This window comes from Pituophis catenifer, unplaced genomic scaffold, assembly GCF_029215685.1.
Source record: "Pituophis catenifer annectens isolate HBS135680 unplaced genomic scaffold, rPitCat1.0.hap2 SCAF_6, whole genome shotgun sequence".
Taxonomy (NCBI): Eukaryota; Metazoa; Chordata; class Lepidosauria; order Squamata; family Colubridae; genus Pituophis; species Pituophis catenifer.
The window spans coordinates 32,694,461-32,720,115 of NW_027256886.1; the positions used below are offsets into that span (position 1 = coordinate 32,694,461).

At 34.0% G+C, this 25,655-nt stretch overlaps 1 protein-coding gene across 2 annotated transcripts in view; it reads left to right on the forward strand.

Moving 5' to 3' along the window:
• SLC25A36 (solute carrier family 25 member 36) overlaps window positions 1-18,575 on the forward strand; it is a 31,047-nt gene extending 12,472 nt beyond the window's left edge. For both annotated transcript variants that reach the window (XM_070945309.1, XM_070945308.1), the window contains exons 4-7: window positions 3,204-3,304; window positions 9,168-9,234; window positions 11,294-11,583; window positions 12,394-18,575. In XM_070945309.1, coding sequence (XP_070801410.1) covers window positions 3,204-3,304; window positions 9,168-9,234; window positions 11,294-11,583; window positions 12,394-12,617 — 682 coding nt within the window. In that variant the 3' untranslated portion in view covers window positions 12,618-18,575. The remainder of the gene's footprint in view (window positions 1-3,203; window positions 3,305-9,167; window positions 9,235-11,293; window positions 11,584-12,393) is intronic.
• Window positions 18,576-25,655: the final 7,080 nt, after the last annotated feature.

The following is a 25,655-nucleotide window of genomic DNA, read 5'->3' on the forward strand; positions in this document are numbered from 1 at the left end:
AATGCCAACCATGTAAACTTGCATCATACTCTCAAGTTAAAATACACTATAATTGGAAACTATATAACAACAATATCTGTTATTGTATTTTTTTCTAATTTGGGAATTGAAATTTTATGTAAACAAATGTCATTCAGTCTTGCAACTATATAACTGAGATATATACATAAATATCTATATATTCAGTTAATTTTAATTTTACAATGCTTGGTAAAATAGGTACATGCCATTTTATTTAGGACAATTTTAATAAAATTTTGATCCATGTATAATCAGAATATCAGTTCCCTGTAATTCACATTGTACAAAATAAGGTCAGACTTACAGAGTGATAGTCAATATAGGATTTGTGTAGATATTATGTCATCCTCTGTAGAAGATGAATGTGTGGAATGAACTGTGAAAAAGAAATCGTTTGTAATGGCAGAGGACGAAGCATGCCAAGAAGCAACAATTCTGTGAATGAGTCATATGTCTGCCTGCCCAGTTTTGGATGTATAGTAGAGTATGCTAAAATGAATTATCCTCTGAGTTAAGTTCAGTCATTATTTGCAGGAAATAAGAGACTTGAATCATCCAGGCAGGTCCAATTTGCAAGTTATCCACTTGTCTCAAAGCTTTTAGACACCAAGAGTTGATTCAACATGATTCCTTTTAGATGCTTTCATTGGAGACAAATAATATTATTTTAGTCTTGTTATGGATATGGTTGTACTTAAGGTTCTCATAATCTTATGAAGGACATCTTAGTTTGCAGTATCATAAACTGCCATAACAATAATAAAAATTATATAAACTTCACAGATTTAAGTTTACCATGTCCTCTAATTGTTTGTATATATTTAATAAAGATTTCAGTAGAGGATTAAAGTTGTGATTTTATCACCACTATTATCACCAGTGAGTTAATTTTAAAAGAAATGTAAACCTAATCCAGGAGTTAGGCAGATGATTTATTAATTAAATTTTCTAATAAACAGTTAGTTTATATAATCCATTAACCACTGCATTGGAGAAAAAGTAGGCAAAAATAATCCTTTATATAATCCTTTATGCAAACATAAGGAACAAACAAAAACACTTGAATAGAATAAAAAAAAATAGAAATCAGAAGGTTGGGGAGAAATGGGAATTAACCTGAAAAATATATTATCTAGTTTGTATTATTCTCTCACCTATGAATAAAAACATAATTGTCGACTTTCTCCCAATTTTTGTATTATACTTGTCCATTTGCTTATGTATTCTTGGAGTTATGAATAATTTCTAATCCTTTTCAAGTCATCAACTTTGGACAAATACATTTATGTTTTGTTTAAACATTTCTGAGTACCTTTAACAGCACTTCTCTATTTGAATAAGACATAATGACGCCTGTTTTAAAACATATATAGTATACACCACTGATTTCAAATTCCCCGTTGCTAACTACATCACGTAAAACAACCACTTTATCACATTTTGTGAAAGGCAACATGTTTGCAAAGCTAATGGCATTAACTTAATGTTCTGATGTGTGAATTAATTTATTCAGATCATAACTCCTGTGGATAGCATTTTCCAAGCCACCTAAGTACAAAGATGGTATGGAAAATAATAATCTGGTTTATTTCTTGATTATTAAGTTCATTTTAAAAGTCTATCTGTTAAAATAATATCATTAAATATTCAGTGTTATAGTAATATACCTAACTATTGGACATAGTGGAATACTAATCCTTAGCATTCAAGTTTTAATACTTCAATACAGTGGTAAAATCTAAAATTTGTTACTACCGGTTCTGTGGGCGTGGCTTGGTGGTGGTGGCTAATGTGACGGTGGGCATGGCCATTTTTTTTCTTTTAAAAACATTTTTTCTACATTTTCAGAGAAGAGGTTGTCAAATAATGCTTTCAAAAGGCTCTGAAGATCCAAGCTGAGTTGCCTGATTGGCAGAGGCAACTCAGTTTGGATCGGCAGAGGCATATAAAAGAAAAAAAACTTCTGCCAATCAGGCAACTCATCTTGGATCGGCAGAGGCTTTTAAAAGAAAAAAGCCTCTGCCGATCAGGCAACTCAGCTTGGATCGTCAGAGGCATTTAAAAGAAAAAAAGCCTCTGCGATCAAGCAACTCAGCTGGGATCATCAGCTGACGATCCCTTTGATGATCCCAGCTGAACCGCGCCATCATCAGAGGCTTTTTTTTAACTTTTAAAAGCATTTTTTCAGCCGAAGAGGTTGTAGAAAAAATGCTTTTAAAAATTAAAAGAAAAAGCCTCTGATGATTGTGCGGCTCAGCTGGGCATGGGGAGGGCCAGGGATTTTTGCTACCGGTTCTCCGAACCACCCGCCTCCATCGCTACTGGATTGGGCGATCCGGTCCGAACTGGGAGCATTTCACCCCTGCTTCAATAGTATAACCATTTACTTCCTTTTTAAATATTGAAAGTTTAGAGTAGCATTTTTCAAACTTAAATAAACATTCAGAAAATGCAAGGAGACTATCCAGTTACACATCCCTTATAGTTTGTCTTCATGGAAATTAATATTGTAAAATAATTATTATAGCCCCACACATCTGTGATCTCCCGTATCATTGATTTTAGAGGCCTTTTAAAATCAAGCATGATATGTATTGTGAATTATTTTATTATCATGTCATATAATGATAAACCTAAATACAATTTGCTAAAGAATACTATTCAATAGAAATCTCTGAATATTAAGTCAAGGATATCTGCTCAATAAATTCCCATTTTTTGTTGCTTAAATCTCTTATTACTCTTTTCTTTTTGAATTGCTTTTATCAGACATAGTTCCAGTTAGCTGAACATATGTGAACCTCCATAATGTTAACTACACTGGACACTTCTTAATTACTTGAATTTGAGCATTCATGAGCATTTATATTATCACTTGCCTGCATTGATGAACCAGTTTTCTGCCACTGATCTATTCTCACAAACCAGCTGATGGGCAGAGAGCACTTCGGGTGGCAGGAATGGAAGTGGGAAAGCAAGCGGTCAGTGCGTGTGAAGAGATGAAACTGAGGTGGTGAGTCTCGCCAGTTCACTCACACGAGCTGAGATGATGATCAGGAAACTGCACTTCCACACACTTCACCTGAGACACACTACTATGGAACATTGTTTCTTACTGCAACTATTAATATTGGTGTAAAGCAGCGCTATGTTGTGGTTAACTGTTTTTGTTCTACTTTTAGAGCACTATATTTTGCAACTTATTCCAAGTCCAAAGAAATTATGAATAACATATTTGAGCCAGATTCTACTCAAGTACATATGACCTCAGCTGGAGTGGCAGGTAAGGATTTTTGAATTCTTGCTTTAATCTATTGAAAAGCTATTAATGGAATGGCTGCAATAATAAATGAACCCTAAAGAAGTAATGGAAATAGACAGTTTAGAATATAATGAAAATACAGTGACTAAAATACTGTATATGAAAATCTACTGATTGTGAATGAATACTTGCTACAAGCATTAATAGAAGATTGAGTTAGAAAGCATTTTATTTTCTTCATAACTCCAAGTTAGTGAATCGTGGACACAGTTTGTAGGACTATTCAGTGATTTGGAGTAAGGAAAAAGGTGATTTGTAGCATGCAGGAGCATTACATTTCCATTAACTCTTTAAAGAAGCTGTATTATTTCCTGGGATTACAAAACAGTAGCCACATAATTACAGGGAAATATACATATGCTTTTAAGAGATGCCAGCAACTCTTACATGTGCTCACTTAAGTATGCTCCAGTGCACCATTTCCCTTTGAATCTTTGACATAGTTCTGTCAAGCTAAGCAAATTTTATGTGGAATAAAGGAGCCTCTCTTTTTTCTCTTCATTGACAGATTTTCTATTGCAAACTTCTTCCTCTGATAAGTCACCTGCAATATCTTCTTTTTACACCAGCTTGTATCAGATAATTCTCATTGCCTTCATAAGAAGGGAGCAAGAAAACAAGCATTTTTTTTTCCTTTTGGCAGCGGGTGGGTGGGTGACATGTTTATTCAGAATTAATAATAGAATTCATGGAGTTGTAATTCTGTAAAAGTTATCTGGTGGTAAGCCCCATATGATCTCTGAGACATGTGATGTTTTTCTAAGATTGTGCTATTTTAGAATAAATGTTTCAATTAATGGCTTGCACAATATGTTCTACATCAGAATCCTGGCATGTTTGGGAGACAAAAATGCCCATATAATTAATAACCATAGTCATGTCTTATTATTTTGGAGAATAGAAGTTTAAATTTTAAGTAGCTGTATCAGAAATCCATGGGAATGGGAGGGAATGGGCAACAGTGCAATTGAGGATTCATTTAAAATTGTACATTGATTTAGAGATTGTTACCTGTCTTCTTTTTTTCCCAGAAGTTAAAAAGAAATTAAATTTCTCTTGACAAAGAACAGAGCAGAAGATGAAAATGGATTAGTAATCTTTTTTTTTTTAAACAGAAAATGACCTGTGTATTACACATTAATAGTTGTTTGGAATTAGATTAAAGATTAATTACCTGGTTGTCGTAATGGTTGTAAATATGCATATTTGCCCAGAATATGTAGAAAACTGATTTGTTGGCAAATTTCATATCTACATGCAAATCCAGTTTGCCTATCCAGCAGTATTTTTGATATTATGATTTGAATTATTTACATGAAAATTCTATTTTAGATTTATTTCTTTAATTACTTAGTTTTTCATAGCTGTCACTTTGAGACAAATATGCTTTGTTCTACGTTTAATATAAAAAGCTACCTCTTTTGAATTTCTGTGATTCTGTTCTTATTACATGAAATTATCTTGTTCATGTGCTTGCAAAAAATTGACTGGAAATAACATTCAGCTTTGCAGTTATATACCTAAACTACATGGTTGGTGAAAAAGAATGTCCTATGCATATTGGCTTTGAAGGTAGCTACTTTCCCTTTGAACTAGCATAGTTTTAGAAATCCCATAGATTGCATTTGAAAAATTTCTTAAATACATATAAAACTACTGACATATAATTTTGGCTGTATTGTCTCATAACTAATACAAACAGCATATGAGAAAAATGCTAACCTTGTCATTTTTGCTTTTTAAAATGCTTACTTATTGTATTAAGTTAAACGATTAACAATTCTGCCTGCAAGATACATTTTAGTTTATAGCTACTAGTACAATTAAGAATATGTGGAAATCTTAAGGAACAAATACAATATTAGACTTTCTGCATACAAATATATTTTAAAATTTTTCACAAAGTATGAATTCTTTCTTAACTTTCTCAATCATTACTTTTTTTGGTAATTTTCAATTGTTTTTTAAAACAAATATTTAATGTATTAAATCATACAGGTAATATTTTTTTACAAAAGTTAAATAAATTTATCAAAGCCTAAATATTACATGTTTAGTGACTAGTATGTCTTAATATTTTGTTATCCAGTAAAAAATATTTTGTTAGCCATTTTGTCATGGATATCAGTGCATTCTTGGTGAGCAAAATAGACTAATATACATTGACTATTCAGGCAAGTGTTGTGTTAGAAATTCAGAAAAACCTTGTACATTTATTCTGATACCATTACAGAAACTAGATAAAGTACTGTAATATTTCTAAATATTACTCTTGTTCCTTTTATGCTGTTCTATGTAATGAGTCCAACTATAACACTGGCAGATACAGATGTATGCTAAGTACAGATGACATTCTGCCACCCTAGTACAGCTGTATCCCATTTTCTGTGGATGGGTAACAGGAACAGCATTATCACTTGAATACCTATTCCACTAAAAGTTTTATATTCCTGATCAATACAATGCCTTTGCTCATTTGTTGGATATGATATTACAGCTGTTGTGTGATACAGTTCTGTGAAAATTATTTTAAAAAATCACTGGCTTAGGTTTTTCCAGGTAGTATTGGCCATAAATACAAAATGTATACTTTAAAGCTTTTGTTTTCTGAGGAATTATTCCTCTTACACCAATTCTAATATGAAACAGAAAAATATTATATCACGGAAAACTGTCTAGTTTTGTAATTCATTGGCTTTTCCCACTAATCATCTTCTTCATGTATTTTATATAGCAGTAGCAAAATTTACAGTTTTCAAAAAAATTTTTTTCAAAATCTGATATAAACATCTGTTTAAACATTTGTTTTGAAAAGAGGAGATAAATAGCTGAACTATGATTTTGCTCATTTCCCCGTCCCCTTTGTTAATGCTTTTAATAAAGCTCAAAACTAGCTTGATCTGTAATAGCAAAGTTCAGGGATGACTTCATATTCAAATGAAGTCATCTTTATTTCAGCATTATATTATTTCTGATGACAAGGTTAGCATTTTAAATTATTTTTAAAACAAAGCCAAAGCAATATTTTGGGTTTCTTTAAAGTTCATAGGTAAGTATTTTATGATATAAAATGGTTAAATTGCTGCAGATGGCAAAAATTTCAGTACTCAGTGCATTTTACAAAATCCTTTTTTAAATATTTGTGGCCTGTATTCTTTTTTATTTTTTACTGTTCTAAACTTTTAAAAATTAGATCTCACCTTTTATTAAGTCACAAACCCTTCCAATGGGATTCAGTTTTGTCACATGTATCTGATGAGGTCACTGCTTGTTGTTATGATACAGAAAAGCCTGTGTCTATTTTAGGCATTTACTGTACATTTCTCCCGTGAAAGAGTGAGATCGTGTCATCTCATGTTCCCCATCCGCAGGTCACTTCCTGCAGAAATATGGACTAACTTAAACCTCGTGAGTACTGAACTGAGCATCTCTTGCAGCCTGTAGCGTAAGAACCAGAGTTTGGGTTTGTAACCACTCTTAAAGAAACAGCCTAAGGGGAATCTTTCTTTCTGAATTCCAGTTGCATATATTGTTCACTCAGCTGTTTCTTTCATTCAGTTTGGGGAGAGGTGGAAAACCTTTTAATTAACTGCTATAAAATTAACCTAATTTGTTTAGTAAACTCTCTTTTTAATAATATTCAGAATTTACACAGAAATTTCTCTGTAAATTTCAAAGTAGTTATTCACAATTGCACCTAATAACATTGCAGTTAATTGAATTCATTGATCAGAGCCTTTTTTTCCCTCTTTAAAAACAGTTTAGCATTACTTGTGTTCATATTGATTTATCAATTCAGTTTGTCTCACAAAGAAAGTCGGCACAAATTATTTCTGGGATTTTGAGATGTTTTAATTGAAACAAGGTATTTTTCCTCTAAAAATCTTCTGATATGTGTACTTGCTGTTCGCCGTAGTCAGAGTTTTCAGCCAATAGGTTTCAGAATTAAATAAGTTTACAGTACAGTCCTATGCATATCTGCTCAGAAGTAAGTTTTATCTGGGAGCCTTTTTCCTAGGATTTATAGGATTTTAGTCTCAAACCATAAATTAAAATTGTGATTCTACATATGTTTTATTTTTATATGATTTAAAATCACTTTCTGCCCACAATGAAAGGATTTTGTTTGGAGTACAAATAGCCTATGTAAAAAAGCCATTTTTAAAATATTGAAACCCAACCATTTCCCCAGTGAAAAAAAGAGTGCATCTTATATGTCAATATTAAAGATATACAAGTAGAGAGCATAGCTTCAGATAATATCTTTTTATTGTGAAATAAAGTTTAAGCTTAAAGTATATTATACTGTTTTATGTTGTATTTCCCAAGGTAGCAATGATTATTGTAAAATTAGAATCTAATGTTTAAACAAAATAGCAAGAAAATAATTTTGTTTGTTGTGTAGAAACATCCAAGTCAATTTAGAGCTCAAATGGGTAAAAAGTGCAGTGGAACTTCAAACTGTTTAAAGGAAAGACTCATGAAAGAGGTGAAATAATAAGCTTTTTAGAAATTATAATGTTGGGAGAATGAGAATGTTAATGATTTATTTAAAGCATTCTAAGATAACTTTATAAATATGAAAATAATTAAAATGTTTGCACTCAAAACAATCATTGAAATTTTAAAAATTGGATGGTTTCTTTTAAAATAGATCAATTTCAAAACTAATAAAATTAAATTTTATTTATACTTTTTAAGGCTGTAATTTTATAAATAATACTAACACCATTGAATGGGACTTCCTTCTGAATAGACATATATAGGATTGTGCTGTTTTAAGTATAGTTTTTTGCTGTGAGCAACTGTAGAAATTATCTAGAAGCTCTACATATGACATTAGCAAATCAAGTTTCTATATTCTCTGGTTTGGAATGTGACAAAATCTTAAAGATAATCCGAATACTGACTCTTAAGATCCTTATATCCATTTTCTTTAGGAAGAAAGTAGGATTTGTGATAGCAAGAGTAGTGCATTTCTTTCCAATAGAATAATAATAAGTGGGTGGTCAGAATCTAGTAAAATTTATTCTCCCTTCTGTGTCACCTTATAAATGTTGCATTTTATATTAATCTTATAACTGAACAGCTATTAAAAACTGCCCTTTCAGCCTTCTGCTTTCCATATTTTGTGATACTGCAGTGGGTGAGATAAACTTTTATCTAGTAGTCTCAGCAATATCATCCTACTGGAACTTTGAATAGTCATTATCTTGCCTGCTTATTAATAGGTCACAGTATATAAATATTCACATTCCTTTAACTAATAATTTGTTTTTCTGTGTATGAGAATTTCTGTGGCCCACTTTGATTGTTAAGTAGTAGTTGCTGGCATAAATTGTATGATATCCAACTTCTATTTTAATCAAATATTTGAAGTATTTATATAAAGCTGTCTGACTGTTGTTTAGTTAGCATATTTTTATGATCTGTTCTGAATTTTCAATGTGTAAAGTAAATTCACAGAGAATAATTTATTGATGTGGTTTAATGTTATTTGCAATTTACTTTTATGGATTATATTTAGATTTAGCTGGCCTTGTTTCAAACTGAAGGACAGGTGCCAAATGAAATTTATATTAATAAAATGGTACAAGCCTATGGTTAATAATTTTTGAATAACAAATGTATTTTTGAAATCATGCAGAGTATTATTGGCCTTGTGGACTTTTAGTAATAAAATGTTGGTAGATAATTATTTCTGAATTTTTACAATAAACATAGTACACGTCAGTTTATATCTTCTTGCTGTATATGTTGTAGTTTAGCAAATTGTTGCCATGATGTTAGAAAAAATAATTTATTTTTTTAACTGTTTGTTTAGGTTTTACGGCAATCACAGTAACTAATCCAATTTGGTTAGTAAAGACACGATTACAACTTGATGCAAGGTAAAATCTCCAATAATCTCTTGAAAATATAAGTAGATTGGTATGTATAAAATTAGTTAAAATAGAATAGAATTCTTTATTGGCCAAGTGTGATTGGACACACAAGGAATTATCTTGTTGCATATGCTCTCAGTGTACATAAAAGAAAAGATATATTCGTCAAGAATCATAAGGTACAATACAAGTTACATTGTAAAAAGTTAATGTAAGGGCCCAATAAAGTTCCATCATTAACTACTGTCTTACATCTTATTTTAAAATGAACCTGTTGACTTGCTGGCAATTGATACATCTATCTTTTTTTACTTAAGTGTCTCAAAATACACACACACACACACATACTTATATTGCATATGCTTGAAAACATTTGTTTTCAATATCTACTTTAGATTTCAGAGAGATTATAGCATGTACTCTAGAATATTTATTCCTGAAGCTGTAAAATGTAACTGGGTATCATCATGCCTTTATTACATGGACTAGAAATATCATCTCTATCAGTGGGGTGTTTCAAAAAATTTTACTACCAATTCTGTGGGCGTGGCATGGCATGGCTTGGTGGGCGTGGCAGGGGAAGGATACTGTAAAATATCCATTCCCACCCCTCTCCAGGGGAAGGATACTATAAAATCTCTATTCCCACCCCCCTCCAGGGGAAGGTTAGGGCAAAATCCCCATTTCCTCCTCATCAGCTGGGACTTGGGAGGCAGAAAATAGATGGGGGCGGGGCCAGTCAGAATTTTTACTACTGTTTCTCCAAACTACTCAAAATTTCCCCTACTGGTTCTCCAGAATTGGTCAGAACCTGCTGAAACCCACCTCTGATCTGTATGAATTAAGATATATTTTAATCCTTTTAATGAGAAACATAATTTTCAGTTCTTAATTTTTTATTTTGTGGTTCTATGGAACATGAATTTACAAGAAATCTGAAGCAAATTGTTGATTGGCGATGACTTGGAGCATAGAACCTATCAATAATACAGGTTATAGTGGCTTCTTTACAGTCTAAATGGCATAGAAAAAAACATTGAAAGAAGTAATCTTAAGTCTGCAATTCAAAGAACATTCAGGAATAAGAACTTTTCTGCTTATGTCTTCCTGCTTAGACGTAAAGCAGCTAAGTGACTTTAGATCAGCCCCTTTATTTGTTTGTTTGTTTGTTTGTTTGTTTGTTCAATTTGTATGCCGCCTTTCTCCGAAGACTCAAGGTCCTAGTCTTATGTCCTAGTTCCAAACTTCTTGCTACAAAATCTTCAAGGACTACTCCAGGCAACCACTAGAAACCAAGACTGACTTGAAGACACACAAATAAAAAATTGACTTTAAAGAAGGGCTTTTAAATGAAAGAATATTGATCCAAAATGCATCAGTCATAAGGCTTTAGCTTATGACACTGGCAATTTGATGAATAAAGAACATATTTAAAGAAGCCTTTCTTACATATTTATCTGAACATCCAGACATATAGAACTAAGATTGAAATGCTAGTCTTGATTGATATCATATGTGTCTCTATTAGAGAATATAAAAAACTATGCGAGCATGACCAAACTTTGGGCACTCGGCAACATAGCTGCATTTACAACTGTTTGCAGTGTCCAGTGGTCACAAGATGGAGTTTTACAAAAGTTTTGCCAACAATTGGCACTTAGTTTTTCGCAAAATCATACCCATAGCAGAACCTTTTATTTGAAATAGTTTGACCACAGTATTCACTTAACAACTGTTGCAGAAAAGTCATAAAATCAGATCAGTCACATGACCAACCCATTTTACAATGTTCTGTGCCTTGAGAGTCATTGAGGCATATAGTTCTAGTTGAAATTCAATCAGGGTTAATACAGTCAGGCAATTTGTATGTAGGTGAAAGGCTGTATCTTTTCTTTGATCATTGATTATGTATAAATGATTGCATGAAACAATATGCAAATGTGAGAACTTTGCAAGCTTTGGGCCACTTTGCTGAATGGAGTATGTCATACTGATTCTTCGTAGAATGTTATAAACTATTCAGATTCCAAAGTAATTTTTATTTTTGTTTTGTTTTCCATTTAAGGAATCGTGGAGAAAGACGGATGAATGCTTTTGAATGTGTACGCAAAGTTTATCGGTCAGATGGAATTAAAGGTTTTTACCGAGGGATGTCTGCCTCTTACGCAGGCATATCAGAGACTGTTATTCATTTTGTTATTTATGAGAATATTAAACAAAAAATCTTGGAATGTAATTCTGCTTCTGGAATGAGTAAGGAGGATGAGCCTGTCAAAAAAGCATCTGATTTTGTTAGTATGATGGCAGCTGCAGCCACTTCGAAAACCTGCGCTACATCTATTGCCTATCCACACGGTAAGGATCATTTGCTTAGAAAAATGGTGAACAAAATAAGATAATCCGTATATTGCAACAAATCATAGACTGTTAAAATTATTTGAGTTAAATGATGACCATATTTGTTTTCTTTAAGAACATGCAGTTTTCAGAAAACTGATGAAAATGCTAGCCAAACGTAATTACTAAAAATATCCACTGCTTACATTTCCAGAACATTATAAACCAAAAATAATAAAATACAATTAATAAATCATACAAGATAGATACTTTTAACATAGTTTAAAGTCATTATTCTAGTGTAGTGCAGACATACATAGCCAGGACAAGAATACCTGGTTCTGAAAAAAACAGTGCAAGTAACAGGTTTTATTTCTTGGGAAGACCATTTCAAAGAGAGGTAGCTGGAATGAGAATGATCTCTGTCTTGTAGTCATCCATCAAAGTTTAAGAAGACATTTGAAGGAGGACCTCAAGGTGATAATCAGGTAGCCTGGGCAGAATAGTTAAAGCTATTACTTGACATACTCTTGATTTAGTTTAACTGCAAGTCATTCAAGGTTTTTAACATCACTACTAGAATATGGACTTGGCTTTAAATTTACAGTCTGTCGGCCATTTTTTTATATGCTTTGCTCTTTGAGAAATAGCAATATGGACTAATTTAAAGCATACTCATGTCCATGAAGCTAAAGGTGGAATGTGGATTGAATCAACAGTTGAAATTAGTCTTTGTAGAGTGATTGCTTGTGAATATTGCTTAGAAATGGAGATTTTATATATAATACAGTATCAAATATGAGACTTTCTCCTTTTTCTTTAATGCAGAGGTTGTACGAACAAGACTACGAGAAGAAGGAACAAAGTACCGATCCTTTTTCCAGACGTTGTCATTGCTTATGCAAGAAGAAGGCTATAGTTCTTTCTATCGTGGCCTAGCCACACATTTGATAAGACAAATACCAAACACGGCTATAATGATGACTACCTATGAAGTGGTAGTCTACTTGCTTAATAGACAGCAGCACTACTATCTGACTATCGGGAAGTGAAAGACCAAAAGTTTGGACCATAAACATTCTGAATGATAGCAGCTATACATATATATATCATCCAGGTATATCACCCGTATATCAACTATATGCAGATATGGACAAAGTGGAAGAATATCGATAGGCAATCATTCACACTTCTGCTGGCTTGTCATATGGTATCTCTTGCAAGTTTTTCTTAAGGACTACATTTAACATGCCATACTTCAGTTGCAATTTCCTCTTACCATGTTAACTTTTTTACTTCTATGCAGTGAGCAGCGAGGGCTTGGTGTGAGCAAGGAGGTTGTAATGTGTTTTAGTGCAAAGTGTAAATCCATTACTGGTTGTAGAGTTATGTTCTTCTACAGCAGTTTGAAGGCTATGTCAGCGTAAAGCATATTCATGCTCGTATCTGAAAGTCCATTTTGCAATTGAAATAAAATGAAAGGTGAAGATTTACATTAAGCTTCCCATTTTACTACCTCAATGGGTCTCAGAAGGAAATGTAAATTCCTACATTCCTCTAAAAACATATTGATATTCATTTGTTTATACATGGGGGCGGGGCAAGGCAGGAAGAACAAAATTCTAATAATTTTAACATCTAACCCTGGATTGAGTGTGCCATAGGTGCATATTTTAATAACCCACTTAAATTTTAAGTTTTTGCTGTACAAATAGAAGAATGTTAAGATCTGTGTAAGATTTACTTCTGTTCTCCTGTATGCATCATCTGATGGATCCTAGTAGGACTTAAAAGTATTTCTAGATTGTTTTATTTTCAACCAAGAATCAACCAAGAGTGGCAAATAACTTAGTAATTCAGCATTATGTCAGACTTCAGCAAACTTAATTCTTGTAAGAGTTATGTCACCTGAACTGAAATCTGCATCAATTAAATGCCAAACTTCACTATACTTCAAGAACATATCAAAATCAAATGCTAATATTATTATTAAGAAATAATAATACTCTGCATTCAAGCATTCCCTTGTATTTTATTATTTGCTTAATTTCTGGTGCATTGTGCAGAAATTGAAAAATGAATTTTTTTCCCCTTAGAAAGTATAGTCCTTAAAATTTATTTCAACATTTACACAATATAATTTGCTATCATTTAAGAGTTGATTTTCACTAACACATAGTAACTATGTTGTCTTTAACAAACACTATTCACAGTATTACAAGTAACATATTTTAGTGTTATATAATTAATACAAAAATCCTACATTCATTTTTTAAACTACAGTCCTCCTGTTCCAAGTAAATTTTCTGCCTATGAATTACTGTTTTCTAATTGAATATTTTTTTATTTGCAAATTTAGCTAGTGATACCATGAAACAAGCTTGTGAATTCATTTGCGGGTATTTAATTCAAAGACAATATTCTAAAAATGTGTATCGTTAGTGTATTTGTTTTTTTATTAAAGAAAATTAAATAATTGTAATGGTGCAATCCTACTCTTGCCTATTCAGAAGTTACAAAGAATGTAGAAAGATTTATTTCTAAGTTGTTTCTAAATAGAATTATAGCTTAAAGTTTATTTATGGCAACTGGATTATATCATGGTTAGTTCCCTTTATTATTGTATATATTTTGTTACTGTATAATACAGAGAAGTGAAACATGAGGGCATGAGGAAGGCTTAAAATTTATTTCTATAAACTGTTAAAAATAATTCCATTGCAGGCTACTTTAAAATAATGCAGGGATTCTGAGAATAGAGCCAACTGTCGAAATAGTTTCTCCCTGGCTATTCTGTAGCAGATACATTTCCTATAGACTTGCAATATTTAGTTTGATGGTTGTATTAAAATGTACCTCTTGTTACAAATCATTCTGCTGGATCTTTTTAGCAGGAAATAATTTTCTTCAATGAGACTGATCTTGTTATACATGTAGTTCTTGACTTACGACCACATTTGGGGCTGATTGCTAACCAATGTAGTTATTAAGCAAATCTGGCTTTTCCCATTGACTTACTTGTTGGAAGCTTGCTAGAGGGTTGCAAATCATGATCACATGACTGTAGGATGTTGCCTCTGTTGTAAATGCGAGCCTGTTACCAAGTGCTCAAATTGTGATCAGGTGACTTGCAGGGGTGATGTGATATAATTTCAAGGACATACTATAAGTCATTTTTTTCGGCACCATTGTAACTTCAAACTATCATTAAATGAATGGTCATAAGTTGAGGACTATCTGTATTTTAATAAACATGACAGATACAATCAATAGTTGAAGATGAATTAAGAAAATTCGTTAAAGGAACAGATTCCCCAACAAATCTTCATCTGAACAAATTTCTTGCTTGTAAATATTACTGACAAAGATGTTATTGGTTGTAAACAATACGCTACAAATGCTTGCTGTTTTAAATGATAAAATTGAGTAATATTACTTTGTTATGAAGAAATTTCTAGAAAAACTAACTTAATATATTTCTATTTCTGCACTCAGGTAGATTCAGATAACCAAGCCTCCCCCCCCCCCTCGGTGCAATCACCATTAACACCATATGGTAGCATTCCAACAACAATCATCCAAATATAATGAATCATAGAACTTTGGGGCAAGTTTAAAATGTAGGTAAAATCATGATTACTTATTTATTCTAATCTGACAAAGTCTTTAAAAATAAATATTTCAAAATCATAAGCTGTTCTAGTACGTCAGCTTTATGAATCCACATTTCTATTGTTCATTATAAAGTGGATCCCACTCATTACATGATCATGCAGCATGCTGATCATATAGTTGCTTAAGGCACATATGACTTTGCTTGATGAATAAAGCCTCTTTTAGCTAACATATCTATTTGAGCATTATTTGAAACATTGTTATATAAACTTCTTTTGATAAAATTTTTATAATCTGCCTTTAAAAAATGCATTTGATTATGATAGATATATTAAGAATTAGGGATGTGATGAACTGAACAAATTAATCCTAAGCATTTTTAGTGTCACTGCCATTTCATATATGCTATGACATAAGTGGTGGAATATCTAGGTTCAAAGGAGAAATAGTTATATCTGTGTGTGTGCGTGTTGGCCTGCATGTTGTGCTTGTCAGCAATTCTTTAAACAACTTCATTGTTTCCTTCTTAAGGCAGTGACTACAGAATCCCAGAAAAAAATATATACATTTAATTTAAAAAGATAATGATAGTTGTATATCCCTATTCCTAGTAGTCTTTTTTATTAGCACATTACTTGCTAAACATGAATCTATAGGATACTTGTTTACTTTAGTCCAGCGTTTCTCAACTTCCACAGTTTTAAGGTGTGTGGACTTCAACTCCCAGAATTCCCAAGCCAACATACTGGTTGGAGAACTTGAGCAGTGAAGTCCTTGCATCTTAAAAGTTGCTGAGATTGAGAAGCACTCCCTTAATCCAAGTTTAATATTGATGCCTTTAACAAAGTTGCCTTAATGAGCTATCCTAACTTCAACCTGAATTCAGATTAGGGACGTCAGGCGAGATTAAAAGAAGAAGCAGAAGTCTCATGGAATACTTGCAGAAAGCTCCCTAGGTATCATGTTCCCACCAAAGGAATGTTGATACCCAGTGCCCACTCTTGGGTTGAAATAAAAAACAAAAAATTTTAAAAAAAATAGTGGATTAAGGATAAGGATAATTTTATTTCTATACCGCCTCTCTCCCGAAGGACTCGGGGTGGTGTACAGCCAGGTAAAAACACAATACAAATATCACAATTTAAATTTAAAAAATTATTACAAGTATTACATTTAAGGCCAAAATTTAATAAAAACCCCAAAAATTTAAGAACTCCGAATTTAAAACTCAATTATGAAGCTAGCCCTGCCAGTCGGAAGAGCAGGGTCTTAAGAGCACAGCGGAAAACTCGGAGGTCAGAGATCTTGCATATGTCCAGGGGCAGTTCATTCCAAAGGGCAGGGGCTCCCACAGAGAAGGCTCTCCCTCTGGGTGTCGCCAGCCGAGATAATTTGGCCAACAGCACCCTGAGGAGTCCCTCTCTGGGAGCGGACTGGTCGGTGGGAAGCTATCGGTGGCAGAAGGCGGTCTCGTAGGTACCCAGGTCCTGAGCTATGGAGCACTTTAAAGGTGGTAACCAACACCTTGAATCACACCCGGAAGACCACTGGGAGCCAGTGCAGCTCGCGCAGGAGAAGTGTTACATGAGCGCAACGAGTTGCATCCATAATTACCCGCGTGGCCGCATTCTGGACAAGTTGGAGCTTCCCAGTGCTCTTCAAGGGGAGCCCCATGTAGAGAGCATTACAGTAGTCCAGCCGGGAGGTAACAAGGGCGTTAGTGACTGTGCGCAAGGCGTCCCAGTTCAGAAAGAGACGCAACTGGCAAATCAGGCGAACCTGATAGAAAGCTTCCCTGGCCACGGCCGTCGTATGCTCTTCTAAAGACAGCCGTGCATCCAGGAGGATGCCCAGATTGCGAGCCCTCTCGGGGGGAGGTAGAGATTCACCCCCTATAGAAAGCGATGGCGTCAGCTGACTATAACGGGACGCAGGTAGCCACAGCCACTCGGTCTTGGAAGGGTTGAGTACCCCACAACTTTTTGATAATTTGAAGAAAAGACTATACATTTTCCATGTACTAGTCTTTTATCTTTGCATCCAGCTTTGAATGTATAAGATGGAACTAATAGAATTACCCATTTTGTTCTAGGCATATAAAATTTGGTTAAATAATTACATAATATGAAGATGATTTAATCCTAAATTGTGTGATTATATTCCTATATATCTTTTTGAATGAAATAATGGATTTAAAGCTTTTCAAAAAATGAGGATTTTTCCATGTGCACAATATACTTTGGAACTTGGTTGATTTTTTCTGAAGAATGACAAGACAGACCCAAGCAGTAAAATAAAAAAATCAGAAGGTGTTTGGTAGAACCTTTAGCTGACAAAGTGTATTAAAAAGCATACATTTTTTTGAGCTATAAATGAGTTTTACTAGACGTCTGAATTTTGGCTGCGGTAGATACCGTAAATACAACTCTTAATAAAATGTAACCAGTAGGTGGCGCTACAGTAATGCCAGTGCCAGAAGTTTATCTATGGATGTGTATACTCCTATCTATTACTAGCACAGAAACAAGCCATAATAGATTCTGTCATAAAACTTGCACTTGCCAGATTTTTATTGCTCTGTGTAAAATGCCATTAAATCAAGGAATAACTTGTAGGTTTCTTATATAACGTTATTTTCTAATTGTAAACAATGTTTTCTTAAGCATACATAAATCTTTGACTCAAATTTCACACCTTAAATGATAAGTGTGACATTTTCAGTAGGATGGTTATCAATCTAAAATTTTATGTGAAACGGTTATTATTCCCCCATACAAAAAAAAGTTTGAGATTTGCATGTGAGGTACTTAGCGATCTGCTTTACTCATACCTAGTAGGTTTCCAGTGCTTTCCTTTCATCTCAGAAAGCATACAATGCACTATTAAAACTTAATTTATCATTGAAATGTAGTTTTATGCCTATCTAACACTATAATTTTAAAACTGATGGAAGATATTGTGACCTCTCATTTTTAACTCTTTCAAGTCTGTATGATATAACTGCAGCCTGTAATCTGGAGATTATTTTGTTTTCATCAGGTTTTATAAATTCTACAATCTAGCAAAATACTGATGATGTGTGCCTATATATGTTTGCTACTTTCAAATTCAAATATTTATCTTTTGATAAATACCTGAAGTCCAATTTCAGGTTTGTTTTTATTTTATGTACAGAAAGCTTGCATACCCTCTATATGTGAAAGTGGTTTCTCTAGAGCTCTTGTTGTTTACAAAGTCAGACATTCTACCACTCCTATAAACTTTTGTTTTAATTCTTTCATACCATATTTTTGGCTATCAAATATGTGCTTTAAATACTTTTTGTATTTATGCCGCAATGGCAACATTTTGTTTGGACTGCTCAAAACTTCAAAATAAAATAGAGTTTATTCAAACCAATTAGACTTCATTAACTTTTTTAAAACATGAAGAAAAGGGTGTTTCAAGTGGGAAAAAAATCTGATTGTTTAAATTATCAGAGTGGGAGAAAAAACATTGGCTTTGGAATAAAGTTCATAACATAAAAGAGAAGATTTTATAAAAAATAATACGCTTTTAAGGTAGTATATTTTACCATAATATTTTTTCTTCAGGTCTTGTTTCTATGAATAAATGTCTCCTTTTCTTCTAAGCCAGTACTTCTCCATCTTAGCCATGTTAAGATATGTGGACATCAATCCCCAAAATTCCTCAGTCAGCTTGTTAAAGCCCCCACATATTAAAGGTGCTACAGTTGAGGTACACCATGCTTGATAACAAACAATATTTTAGGATTTCAAGATTTTAGCTATAGTTGGAAGGATAACACTTGGATTCCAGATTTAGCCATTATAAAAAGGATGGGCGACCATAACATATGAATCTGAGCATCATAGGTAACAAGCACCAGAATTACAGTACCAGAAAAGACCCTGTGGCATTATCATCTATAACAGATATATGGCAATCACTAATATTCTGTATAGAATGTATGACAGCTTTTCCAAGATCAAGGCAAGATCTGAAGTTCAGTGGTAGTTCTTATCCTTTGTGCACAGAAGATGCCAGGATTAATTCATTCCACAAAGAAAACTGGGAAATATTCTAGTCTGAAATTGCAGAGAACGCTGCCAGCCAGTGTAAACAATATTGAGCTACAAAGGCCAATGTCTGACTCAGCATAAGACAGGCTCCCATGTTCCACATTAGAACAACGTATCCTTTTCCTGACAAGTGAGATGAAAAATTGCTGAAAATCAGTGTTGCAAGAGTACAGTACTAAAACTGTTTCTGTCGTAGCATATAATAACATGCAAAAAAACCGAATAAGGTTCTTAACAGTGATGCTTGTTAGGTGTGGAAATCATAGCCTACATTATGGTTTTGCATTTCCTTCTCCTTTAAAATTGCTGCAAATATCCAACTAAATTAAAAATTATACGAATAATTTTCTAATTGTGAAGGTATGATACCACGTACTACATGTAGAGTACTTAATGTACCATTCTAGGTAGCAGTTAGAGGTACGCGGTGGCTCAGTGGCTAAGACACTGAGCTTGTCAGTCGAAAGGTTGGCAGTTCAGCGGTTCGAATCCCTAGTGCCGCGTAACAGGGTGAGCTCCTGTTACTTGTCCCAGCTTCTGCCAACCTAGCAGTTCGAAAGCATGTAAAAAATGCAAGTAGAAAAATAAGAACCACCTTTGGTAAGAAGGTAACAGCGTTCCATGCACCTTTGGCGTTTAGTCATGCTGGCCACATGACCATGGAATTGTCATCAGACAGCACTGGCTCTTCAGCTTAGAAACGGAGAAGAGCACCGCCCCCTAGAGTCAGGAACAACTAGCACATATGTGTGAGAGGAACCTTTACCTTTACCTAGGTAGCAGCATGCTTCAATTTGTAAGTTTAGCTGATATCCTATAAATTTGGTAGTTTGGGGAGCATTTCACTTCCTGCTGTCTGATATTCTACATGATAATCTGGAGTGTTCTAGAAATAGAATAGAATTTGATAATTATTTTCCATTATTTTCCTATAGCACCTTACATAATCAAAGGAGACAACTGTATTCTGTTTCCATAGAATATAGGAATTTAATCACTGGATCATTATTTTCCGTTCCCATGTTAAAATTAAATATTTCTACAAATGTCTAATATTTTATTGCTGCCAAAAATGGCAACTAAGTTTGAATTCATTCCATGGAAAAAATCATGATTTTAGACCACCTATAGTATAACTAGATGGCTGTCATTTTTGGCCCGCTTGGTTATCATAATAGATCATTTATGTTGGGAATAATTTAAACCATATTCTCCAATCTTGAAGCATATCTAGTGTCTGCCTTACTAGAAATCCCTTAAGCAACTTGGGAGTAATTCAATCCCTGAAAAGGCTTGGAAGTATTTCTACTAGGAAATAAATCCCTTACAATATTTTATTATACATATTTTATAGGCCTGGAAAAGAGAGACACGGAGGAATGATGAATTTGTGGCTTAAGCCAATACCTGTGGAAACAGCTGCATAAAATTGTCATGGAAATTTACTTCCCTGGGAAAAAAGCCTACACAACTGCCTATCCAGATAGTGAAAGTTAAAAATAGGAATTATTATATTGTACTTGACTATCAATCAATGTAATTCCTTTCAAAAAGCTATGGAAATGCAAGCAGTGTTTAGTTAAAAATCGTATTACAAACAGAACAAGGAAAAATCAGCCACGTTCAAAAAATGGAGAAAGAGAGAAAGAGAGAGAGATGATGGATTGTAGAAAATGGGAATGTGGCAAATAGTAACATTGCAATATATACTGAAGTTATAAATATGAAATGTATAAAAACGGAACCATATTGCTATTCTACAATTCTCACTAAAATGCAAACAGGTTATGGGAAGGCTGAATGTAGGAAAGTACTTGTCACCTAAAGTAGAGATGCATAAAATAGTGACTTCTAAGCTTTCAAAGCATACTTACTAGATGTCATGCACAGCTTTGTACCACCTTCATCTTGCTAAACTAGCTTTTCCTGATAATTTTCCCTCCCTAATTTTGGTTCATTACCTTTTTAAAGTTCAAATAGTTCCTCTTATTTTCTGCTCTCAAAAGCTTTATTCTACTAATTCAAGGGTGAGAGGCTTCCAGGAATTCCTTCCTTCCTTCCTTCCTTCCTTCCTTCCTTCCTTCCTTCCTCCCTCCCTCCCTCCCTCCCTCCCTCCCTCCCTCCCTCCCTCCCTCCCTCCCTCCTTCCTTCCTTCCTTCCTTCCTTCCTTCCTTCCTGGTGAGATTGTGGGTATCATCTTGTTATGGTCAGGCACAAGAATGAAGTGCACTGTGTAACATCTAGAACCTTCATTATGAAGTTACAGGGATAATAGTCAACTGTATATAATTTGCTTGTATAAATTTTGCTGAATTTCAATGAAAATATCAGTCTTTGGTATATTGGTTGAAACTCTTATTGCAAGAGACTGTAGGATCATAAATATTTTTTCAGAAAGGAAAAATATTTTTCTGAATTTTTTTCAGAAAAATTGTGTCTTTAGAAAAAGGTCACTATGAACTCTGTTAAAAACTATCCTATGTTCTATTATAGTCCTGTTTACTTTCCAAATAAAACTAACTGTGTCAAGGATATGATTTCTATGGTCCTTTTCTTGCATACGTGGATTCAACAGGTTTGGCATCACCTAGTTTGGCATTCATAGTGAATACTTTACTGATACTACTGTAATTTATTTTGGCTGATTTTATGTATTGTTTACTAATGTTAGTGTCTAGCAGTTGAATTGTTACTTTAATTAAACTGTTGATATATTTTGTTTAAGAATTAGTTAACTGGTTTATCTGACATGATTGCTTTGACTGCCCAATTAAATTGTCTTAGAATTTTGCAAATATGCTACATGGCCTGAAATCAATATATGTCTCAAGGGCAGTGTATCAAATTCTATATTGACAAATTTTGCTGTTTTATGTCGGTTAAACAGAACCACCCAGTTATTAACCTAATTTATTTACACAGTTTATAAAATAAGTGCACCAATATATGTTTTAATGTTAAATCCTCATTAACAGTTGCATAGAAGTTCAAGTACAGCAAATCAAGACAGTAACTGGGTACTGTCCCAAGTTACTGACCCAAGGATACTTATTCAAGAGGCAACTTTCTGGTTCAGAAAGTCCAGTTGCCTCTTGAAAAAGCACCTTTGGGATAACCATAACCTGGATGACCGAGAATCTCCATAAATAACACAGTAATTGGTGATCTAAGTAATAATACTGGCCTTCTTGTCTTTTCATTTAGAACAGGGCTGTCAAACTCCCGGCCCATGGGCCGGATGCATCACAGGCTGGCCACACCCATGCCCAGTTTAGCGAAGGGGCAAAAAATCCTGATACATGATGTGACGCTGCCGTAACGACGTGAGTTTGACACCCCTGATTTAGAAGATATACATCCAGTTTCCCAAATGTTATGAGAAGGTCAAAATTGTGAGGACAATAGTTTTCTCTATGCAGACATATATTCATTTAGCAACTGAGGTTACAATGGCAATGAAAAATTGACTTACAACTGGTCATTGCACTTACAACTGTTGCAGAATCCCCATGGTCACATGATCAAAAATCAAGTGCTTGGCAAACAGCATGTATTTAAAAGGGGTTACAATGCCAAGCTGTCTCAGGAATTCTGGGAGTTGAAGTCCACAGATTGTAAAAGAGCCACATTTGTCCACCCCTGCCCTAGGGTCGTATGATCATCTTTTGCAACTTTCCCAGCTGGCCTCCAACAAGCAAAGTCAATGGGACAAGCTGGAGTCGCTTCATGACCATATGACCAGATGCTAAATAATAAATTAACAACAGCAGTGATTCACTGACCAACCATGAAAAAAAGGTCACAAAATCTGATGTGACTCAATTAACAAGTACTTTGCATAGCAATAGAAATTCTGGTTCCAATTGTGGTTGTAAGTTGGGGACTACCTGTAGTTGCTCTTCAGGTTTCTACATAAGTTAGACTTCCAATATTTGAAGATAGCTCTTGTAAGTAAAAAAAAAAAATGTACAACTTTTGGACTGCAAAAAGTGTTTTCTGAAATCTTAGAAAGTGCTACCAGTACTGGATTATGTTGAACAATGGTTTGAACAACCCTCGTCGGAAGCTTTCTACATCTTCTAGGCTGTGCTTAGATAATTTATGTTGCATTTTGCATACTTCTCACAATGTATGTAATAACAATTACTGTAAGTAATTACTACTAATGTAATTTGTAATAATCAAAAGAATTTTTTTTACTGAATCAAGTGTGTGCGTGCCTGCGTGCATGTGTGTGTTGTAATTTGGTATGAAATGTGATAAAGTCTTTGTGATTAATATTCATATGCATTTTATATTTTTAGATTTGACTTTATAAATTACATATAGCTGGTTTGTCATATGGCAAAAATATGAATGAGAGGCCCTTTTGCTCAGCCTAGGACACATCACAGAGTTAATCTTGTGGGAAAAAATTAGACAAAACTTCCTATCCATTCGTATCACCTTAAGCTCCTAGGAAAAAAGTGAGCTTTAAATCCAATCAACAAAAATTAGTGAACAGTGTGTAGTGTTGTTTTAAAACAATGGCAGTTATGGTATTTCTGTCTTTTGTGAAAAATCTCTGAACCAACAATGAATTCTAAGTAGCTTTTAATCCTGGGGGAATCAGAACTGTCAAACTTTTCACAACAAAATACAAAATTCTCACAAGATCACGTTTAATCAGATTTAGGGAAAGGGAAAGGCATTTGGTTTATGTTGACAATTGGTTATATTCATTTTAGTACCCAATTTTTATCTCTATAAATTTCCAGGGCAGGCTTAATTCTCTTGTTGACCAACATTTGATGCATAGGGGAGGTATCTGATAATAGAGAAATTGGAAAAGCCCATAGATAAATGGCAATTCTGAGATTGTTTCATAATAGGACTAAGTCCAACTCAAGCACTATTTCATATTTCTGATCAATTTCCCAACCTAGTTTAAAAGACTTGATCAATCTAATTCCCTTAAAATACTTCTGACTTCAGTTTTCCTATTCTCAATAAGAAAGTGGAACAGTTATTTAAGAAGACCAGATTGGACAAGGTTGAGTGAGGGCTGAAAAAGTGCTTTCAAAACCCTTCCATTTTCAGTTCGTTATTAGATATTGATTTTATTTTTTAATTTTACCATTAAATTTATATACTGATCAATTCACTATTTGGGGTAAATTTACATGAGCTTCCAAACCTCCCCATGGATGGGAACCAGCTAATGTGACTTGCTGTGAATGGATTGTTTATTGATGATCTGAAACAGTTTATACAAGTGTTACTTCTGTCAAAGTTTTCGCCAATTTCTGTTACTGAGAGATGCCGATACAATTAGTCCTAGGTATTTATTTAGAGCCTGATGAGCCTTTTCCTTCTGTGATATTTATTTACTTAGCATATGGCATCCTTCTCTGACAAACCAGAAGTGATGAAACAATTGGAAAGAGAGCTAGAATATAAGTAGGAGATGAAATTACAAAATACATGAAAGTAGACCAGTTATACGAGGAGCTTCATAGTATTCTTAAGAGAAATCTAGGTTCTTGGCAACTGGCCCAGATTTCTGACCATTGTAGCATCCCATAGTTATATGATTGTGAATTGCAAACCTCTATGCTGCTTCCCACAAGCAAAGACATTGGAAATTCAGCAGGAAGTCCAAAATCATGATCATGTAGGTTGTTGCTTACTAATAGTAACTGGGGACTGCTGTAACTGTCATTGCTAAGTGGTATAGTCACATGAGGTCATGCTTTATAATCACATCTGTGGAAACGCTGTAGAAATTCTGGTCTCAGTTACCATAGTTAAATGACTACCTGTATTAAAAAAAAATAGGTGTACTGTTTAACCAGTTTGTGTGTTTGGGAGAGGGTTCGGCATTTCAGCATTCATTTCTGATCAAAATCCACTTATTTGGGCTTTACAGAAGAAGGCCCCTTTAAAAGGTCTGAATCTGCTCAGCAGCACAGGATGAAATAGCCCTGGAAAAAAGGAGAGGAGGCACGCCCTCTACTAGACACACTAGCTAATTGGAACAGAGGCATCTGTCTGCAGTGAAATGAAACAGCAGGCAGGCCATTCAGCCTTACTTGCATAATCAAAGGTTGAAAAACGCTACTTTTCATCCAAGGCAGGAAAAGATGAATAAAGGTGGCCTTGTCAGCAGACTAGCCCTAAACTGACAATGTGCATTTTTGTCCTTCAGAAATGATAGTTGCATTGTCCTTGTACTGGAGCAAATAGTCTTCGCAGATGAATTTTCAGAAAGTGAAAACATTTTGGTTGAAAATATCTCTACATGCTCAAAAAGAATATAGAAGGAAGCTGAGATATTACAAATATTTAGGAAGCTAGAGGGAATGGGTGGGAAATAGAATAGTTTATTAATTGATTTGTCTTACCACCTTATCA